We start from the raw sequence: 7,500 nt of genomic DNA on the forward strand, positions 1-7,500 counted from the left end.
TCCAGCGCCATAGCAGATATTGCAGAGGCAAGAGTGTCTAGCGCCCTCCAGTGCTCTCTGCTCCGAAGAAGCGCTCTGACGTCTCTGTTAGGGAGCAGTACTCCATCCCGTGCATTTGCAAATTGTGGGCAGTCCCACAGAGCGTGCTCCGGGGATCCTACCTCGCCGCAGTCACAGTCTGTGGTTTCACTTTTGCCAGTCCAGCACAAATAGGTGGAATAAGGGCCATGTCCTGTCAAGAAGTGCACCAGTCCCCGAGAGGGTTTCAGAAACCGGAGTCTCATCCGCTCTCTCACGTTGGGGAATATGCGGTGCACGCGCCTGCCAGTGCGGAGCGCGTCCCACCTCTGCTGCCACTCGTCTAGGAGCCAGTTCCGGACTTCAGCAGCGCTGTCTGCCGGTCGGCCTAAGATGTTAGTGACTCCTTCCGGATTGCCCTTCCGGAGCCAATACAGCGCACCCCTTTCTCTGACTAGTAGGTCGAGTGGGGGGATTGCTGTTACGACAAGTAACGCATCAGCAGATGTCGTGCTGTATGCTCCAGTGAGGCGCACCAGCGCGAGGCGCTGCAGCCTCCTCATCGCCGCCGCAGGTTTCCTCTTTCTCAGTCTATGAGCCCAAACACTCGACCCGTACGCCGTGATGGCTATAAGGATGCTCGAGTGATATAGCCTTAGTGTATGCAGTGGCAGATGGAATTGCCTGTTGGCAATGCTGGCTATTGTGTGTAATATGGCTTGGCCTTTGCGACATACGATCTCGATGTGCGCAGTGAACAGTCTGGACTCGTCTAGGTGAATCCCCAGGTACTTCGTCATGTATTTTCGCCTGACTGCTCCGCCAGCGATTCGGATCAAAGGATCACGCGCCAATCGGCCGCGCAACATGACATACACCGTTTTCTCTGCAGACAGCTTCAGCTTCACTTTCTGGCACCACTGCTGCAGTGCATTGAGCGCTGCGTTGCAGTTTGCTTCCAGCAGTGCCCGAGAATCACCTTCTATTACTAGAAGAATGTCATCAGCGTACGCCACCACGCCTCGCACTTGTCGCAGTTCCCCAAGTTCCTCCAGCACAGGTTCCAGACTCACGTCCCAGAATATGGGACCGCAGACTGAGCCCTGCGGGCATCCCTTAGTGATCAACTTCTCAACCGCCCGCCCCGGGCACCGCAAGACCGCCCGCCGGTGACGGCAGTAGTCCAGCAGGCACCGGTACAGGGGCCCAGGACATTCCAACTTCCTTAGGCTGTCGAACAAGGCCGGCCACCATAGGTTGTCAAAAGCCCCGGCGATGTCGACCATTATCCCCGCAACGTACTTAGCTGTAGATGTGTCCACCAACAACATTGCCCTGTTTATGGCATCTTCTGTACACAGGCCCCTCCTGAATCCGTACTGGTCGGGACTTCGTCCCCTAAGTTCCCGGTGTTGCTCTAGCCGAAGGCATAGGAGCTTCTCCTGGAGCTTGGCCATGGAGTTCAGGAGACAGATTGGTCGGTACGATTTCGGCACCTCCGGATCCTTGTCCTCACCCTTTCGCAGGATTACCACTTCGGCTGTCTTCCAAGACATCGGTATTCGTCCCTGACGTAAACACTCGTTGTAGAGGTTCGTCAGGTAAGGGCATATCTCCGCACATAAGGCTTGAAGAGCCTCGGCAGCGAGTCCATCTTGGCCCGTCGCCTTTTTGCGGCGCAATTCATGAATTGCGTTGGTAACTTCACGTTCAGTGAATGGAGCAACTATCGTTTCATCGGCATACACCTCATCGAGTTGTCTCCTCAGATATCCCTGTTCCTCATTCTCATCTTCGCTACTATCATCTGGCAATATAGTGCTCATAAGTAGCTCGGCTGACTCTTGCCAGTCCTTTGTGTGGCTTCCATCAATCTTCCTTAGGGTAGACAGGACCGTCGGTGACCGAACTTTCGACACTGCAATCTTGTACGGCGTTCCCCAGGGGTCGACCGCCAGACTGCTGCGAACGAAAGACTGCCAACTCTCAGTCCGTACCTTGTGCAGCGTCCGCTTAAACACCGCCTTGGCCCGCCTGTACCGCGCAAGCGTGGCCTCACGCATGTGATCGCCTATGCTGCGCTGGTAGTGCCGCCGCGCCCTTCTGCATTCGCGTCGGAGACGCTGCAACTCAGGGTTCCAAGGCGCCTTAGGCGTCTTCCCTGTGTGGGCCAACGGGACTGCGCCCGTTGCCGCCGTCTGTATGGCTACCGTCAGATCTTCTGCAGCTTTGTCCACGTCCACAACGCGATCCATTGGCCAATTCGGTATCACTAGATTTCCTCTTAGTCGATCCCAATCAGCCTTTCGCCAGTTGTACTTGGCGATGCCGTTCATCTGGTCTAGAGGAGGAGGCTCCCCATCATAGGCTACAGTGAATGTGATTAGGTTGTGGTCACTTAGTGTCGTTCCCCGCCATACCTTCCAATTCTCCGCACGGAGATGCGCGTGTGCACTCTTCAGTGTCACATCAATGTTCGAGGTCGCTCCACGGCGGCCTTCGAAAGTTGGTGGGAAGTTTGGTCGGTTCAACACTTCTAGTCCGAGCTCATGAATTGCTTCAGCGAGTCTCTCACCCCGCCTAGCGGCGCGTCGCGCGCCGAGAGGCGTGATGTCACTGTGCCATAGGGGTGACATGGCGTTTGCGTCCATTGTGCAAATGAGCAAGTCATTGCGATAGAACCCAACCGCCTCTTTTAACTGATCGATGTACGGCCTTTCTCTATGCCTGTACTGAAAGTACATGTTTAGCACGAAAAAGGTGAAATCGCCAGTATTTATCTCGGCTAACACCATGCAGTTGTTGCTAAGGTGCGCCACTTTGACTGCTCTCATAGATCGATTTAGCACAACGATTGCTGCCATAGGATGCTCTCCTCCTGCCAGAATCTGAGCTGTAGTCGGCATATATCGGATCTTTCCGCCTTTAGAGTAGGGCTCTTGCAGACATAAAATGTCTAGAGACTCCTCCTCCGCTCGGCGTCGCACCTCGCACATCACCGCTTGCGATCGCGCGCAGTTCAGCTGTCCTATTTTAACCAACACAGGCATTGTGATTTTTCACAGTCCGGTCGGCAACAGGTGAGGCGGCAGCCGGTAAGGAGACGGTTGACGAGAGGTCTTGTCTCCCATAGTCTGTCCGCTGGATTTTACGTTGTGTGAGGATCTTATAGAAATCACACTCTTTGCCCGGCGTAACGCATTTGCGATTACGCTTTTTGCACGGGATGCAGACCGGTTGGTCCCCCGCTTTTCGACAGTCCTTTCTCATATGGCCGTTTTCGCCACAGTGCCCACATGTTATTACACTCGGGTCCTGCTTGCAGAACCTTGCCGAATGGTTTACATCCTGGCACCGTGTGCAGACAGACAAGTCTAGGTAGTCATCGACCGGCATGGACTCGAAGCCCATGTACAGTCGTTTCTGCCTAAGAATTGCGACTCTGAGTCTGGGGCTTACTTCCACCACGAGATGTGATGTTAGTCTCCCCCTTGGTCCAGTCCGGAACTTCGGCTTAAACTCCTGGCGGAATTGTGAGTCCGAAAGTCCTCCAAGGTCGTTTTGCTTTCTACTTAGCTCAACCACAGTTTCATTCTTCATGACACTAGGTACATGATATATGATTATCTGCGGATTGAGCTTCTTCGGCAGTTCGCATTTCAGAGCTTCTGTCAGTTTGTTGTTGGCGAGAAGTTTTTGGCGATCAGTCTCGGACGCCACATCAACGATGAGCGTCGGGCCGTTGGTAGTGACCCGTGAGAACTTCACTCCATCTACCTCTGGCTTGACCAGGGAGGTGAACTTCTTTCTCACTTCTTGACCGCTTTCGTTTGCCTTAGACTTGATGAAGAGCGTAGCCTTCTCAGTCTGGGCTCGTGTTATCATCGCCTGCGTTTTCCGTTCTGTCGAGGGTGGAGCGGCGGCAACTTGTGCAAAGGTCTTTGGCGGCGCCAGGGGCACCGCTTTCGTCCTCGCCAGCTCCTCCTCCAAAGCTTCCACCCTTCCTGTGAGGGCCGACTGCGCCATAGCCCAATCAAACAACTTTGCTCTCAGTTGTCTCTTGAGGTCACTTAGACTTTCCTCCTCCACCAGTTGTCCCGGTTTTAGAGAGTCGTCCACGAGTTCAAGGACGTCTTCGAGCCGCGTCGCGATAAGCTTTATGGTCGCTAGATCGCTAGGGCTTGCCTTGTATGGGGACTTGCCGTCCTCGACTGGGCCGCTGGGCACTTGCCCGGCTACCTGCGCCAAGTCCGGCTTCTTGTTCTTCTTTCGCCTCTTCCGTCGAGTCCCGGGCTGGCGCCCTTCGGTTCCCGACATTGGCGTAGAGGCGCGGCTACTGCTGGCACTTCCACCGACTGGGCCGCTGGGCTGCTGCCCGGCTACCTGCGCCGGTTTCCGCGCACTTTTCGCCGTTTCCGACGGTTGAGACTTCGGCCGTGCGGCCACCGTCTCTCCCGCCGGGCGAGTCTGGGTGGACGTGCCAGCGCCGACTGGGCCGCCGGGCTTCTGCCCGGCTACCTGCGCCAGCTTTGGCCTGCCCGCAGTCTTCCCCGCCGGCGGCGTCGTCGGCCGTGAGGCCTTCGTCTTCGCCTTCGGGTCAGACTTACCCGTATCGCCGTCCCCGACTGGGCCGCTGGGCTTGCGCCCGGCTACCTGCGCCGGTTCCGGCTTGTCTCCCGCCTTAGGTGCCGCTTTTGGCGCCGGCTGGCGGGGTGGCGGCATTAGCTCGGTTGCAGCGTCCGCACTCTGCGATCTCTGCCGGAGCACTTTTCGCAGGTGTTTCTTCTGCTTCCTCAGCTTTGCCTTACGTTCTTTCTCACTGTCACTTTCACTCGTGTCTGCGAGCGTCAGTGACAGCGTCTCGCTTGCGGCAGTCTTAGCGCTCCGCACACGGGGTGTCCGGAACTCCAATTCTGGCGCGCTAAGCGCGGGGTCATGGTCTTGTGGTCTAGGGACCTCCGACTGCCCTTGTTTTGGGAGTTCGTCTTTACACGAGGTGTCAGACTCGCTCCCCGAATGGTTGGTGTTTGGACTCCGCGACGGCCCACCAGTTCCGTCGGGACAAGGTTGTTTGAAAGAATCCATGTGATTCCCACGAACAGCTAGGGATCTATGTGGTCCACCCAGGCGTCGCCCCGCACACCTGGGTAAGCCTTATACAACAGAGGGTCGGCCGGTCCTCTGAGGTGGCTGACTCATGACTGTTCACAACTCAACAGCCTTGCGCCCCATAGCCGCCAGCTAACGCAGAGGGTGAGGGGTGATTATAGAGATTGTCCTTCTCTTGCCCGGGCGGTTAAGCCAAGACACCGGTCCGGAACACGCACGACGTTCCACTGCGCGCCTCACAGCAGTCGTTGAAGTGCATGTCCTAGATTACGGCCGTCGCTGGTAGCGCTTGCCAGCTCCGGGCTAGGGCACCCCGGGTTTGCCAGGCCCGTACGGCGACTGCATTAGCCTCCGTCCCTGTGGTCGTGGTCTTAGACCACTCAGGAGCATCCTCCTGTGGCAGCTCCTGGTGACTTCCGCGTTGTGATGGCCGTTGCCGGCCGCCCCTTCGCAGTTGTCCGCCAAGGAATCCTCCGAGCGAGGCCGAGTCGTCGTCCGCGTTGCATCCTCTGAAAGTCAGAGGGCGCTTCGCAGTCGGACGCCCTTCCCCGTTCGTGGACATCGGCCTGCTTCCGCATTGAGTCCTCTATGGTGAGAGACTTAGTTTCAGCAGGAACGATGACCGCCATACTCCCCACTGTGCTTTTGCGCGCCAACCGCCCGCACCAACCACAGCCAACATTGCGTATGGCCAGGCGGCGCCGCTAAGTTGTCCGGACGTGGCCGGCCGAACCGGGCACAGCAGGGCCGGCGCCCGCCGCCGGCGTAGCAGCGAGAGCAGACCGCCAGTCAGAGACCGACCGCCCACCTCGCGCCAGCCAGCAACGCGCGCACCACCCCGCCGGCACGGCCCAGCGCAGCACAGCCGACACGGCACGGGCCCGCGCGTAACTCGGCCAGCGGACGAGCCCCGCCGCTACCCCGGCCAACGCACCGCCGCCCGACAGTTGCCGGGCGGAACACGTGCGAGGCCGGCGCCACAGCGGGAACCCACCACCGGCGAGCCGCGCAAGACGCGCCACCGTGCGCACACGGCAGTTTCCGCGTGCCGACAGCTGTCGACACACGTCGCTGCACGCGCACATCCTACGTACGAGCTTGGATACTAGACTCAAGAGTCCGACACCTACAAGCGCTCGCAGTAGGTGGAGGCGCACGCTCAGCGTGACAAACCTCCATGTGGGGAGTTAAACTCCCATTGGCACTTGTGTCTTGGTGCGAAGCGTCCACGTCCGAGAAGTCGAGCGTAGGAACACTTCGTTCCTGACAGTGAGAAGTGAACTCCGTAGCGCACACAGGCAGAGACGGAGACACGTCTTCGCAGAGAGACACAGTACAAGTCAGACTCGCGCCCGACAGGTTTGCAACCTCTGCATGTGACATCCGCAGCGTGGCTAGTGCATCGCGAAATGTCTTTACGTGAAAGCGGCGCCCGCCGCACCCCGGCCGGAGCCAGGACGCAGCAGGCGCCGCCAACGAGAAAGCGGCGCCCGCCGCACCCCGGCCGGAGCCGGGGCGCAGCAGGCGCCGCCAAAGCGAAAGCGGCACCCGCCGCACCCCGGCCGGAGCCGAAGCGCAGCAGGCGCCGCCAAAGCGAAAGCGGCACCCGCCGCACCCCGGCCGGAGCCGAAGCGCAGCAGGCGCCGCCAAAGCGAAAGCGGCGCCCGCCGCACCCCGGCCGGAACCAGAGCACAGCAAGCGCCGCCAACGCACAAGCGGCTCCCGCCGCACTCCGGCCGGAGCCGAAGCGCAGCAAGCGCCGCCAGAGCCAAAGCGGCACCCACCGCGCCCAGGCCGGAGCCAAGACGCAGCAAGTACCGCCAACGCGAAAGCGGCGCCCGCCGCACCCCAGCCGAAGCCGAGGCGCAGCAAGCGCCGCCAACGCAAAAGCGGCGCTCGCCGCACTCCGGCCGAAGCCGAAGCACAACAAGCGCCGCTAACGCAAAAGCGGCGCCCGCCGCACCCCGGCCGGAGCCAGAGCACAGCAAGCGCCGCAGAAGCGAGCAAGTGCCATTCGCCGGTGGACAAGGATACTAGACACAAGTGTCCGACACCTTAGCGCCCACGGCGGGCAGAGTGCGAGACTCGGCTTGGAGGGGCCGGTTGCCCAGTCCCTCTGCGTCTTCGTCTGCACCCCGCATGGGAGTCGCCCTTCTCTCATTGGTTTCACCGGTTGCCCGGCTACTCACATCTTACACCACGGGAAGGTTGAGAGATCGGACATTTAGCCGCCCGTCTTCTACCAGTATAGGTGGACTCCACCACTGGTTAGACAGCATAACGGCCTTCGTAAGATAGTAGATAGGGACAGCGGGAATCTCGTTAATCCATTCATGCGCGTCACTAATTAGATGACGAGGCATTTGGCTACCT

General features: G+C 59.1%; 1 protein-coding gene and 1 pseudogene across 1 annotated transcript; one reads left to right on the forward strand and one right to left on the reverse strand.

The window, feature by feature from the left end:
* The first annotated feature begins 6,536 nt into the window (after positions 1-6,536).
* On the forward strand, positions 6,537-7,067 carry LOC126195591 (uncharacterized). The gene has a single exon (XM_049934216.1). It carries the CDS (start codon positions 6,537-6,539, stop codon positions 7,065-7,067), a length of 531 nt encoding a protein of 176 aa, XP_049790173.1.
* A 323-nt stretch (positions 7,068-7,390) lies between these two features.
* LOC126197845 (large subunit ribosomal RNA) overlaps positions 7,391-7,500 on the reverse strand; it is a 2,992-nt pseudogene continuing 2,882 nt past the window's right edge.

This window comes from Schistocerca nitens, chromosome 7, assembly GCF_023898315.1.
Source record: "Schistocerca nitens isolate TAMUIC-IGC-003100 chromosome 7, iqSchNite1.1, whole genome shotgun sequence".
Taxonomy (NCBI): Eukaryota; Metazoa; Arthropoda; class Insecta; order Orthoptera; family Acrididae; genus Schistocerca; species Schistocerca nitens.

Coding starts and splice junctions, on each gene's coding strand:
- LOC126195591 (XM_049934216.1), top strand. CDS start 6,537: ATGTCTTTACGTGAAAGCGGCGCCCGCCGCACCCCGGCCGGAGCCAGG.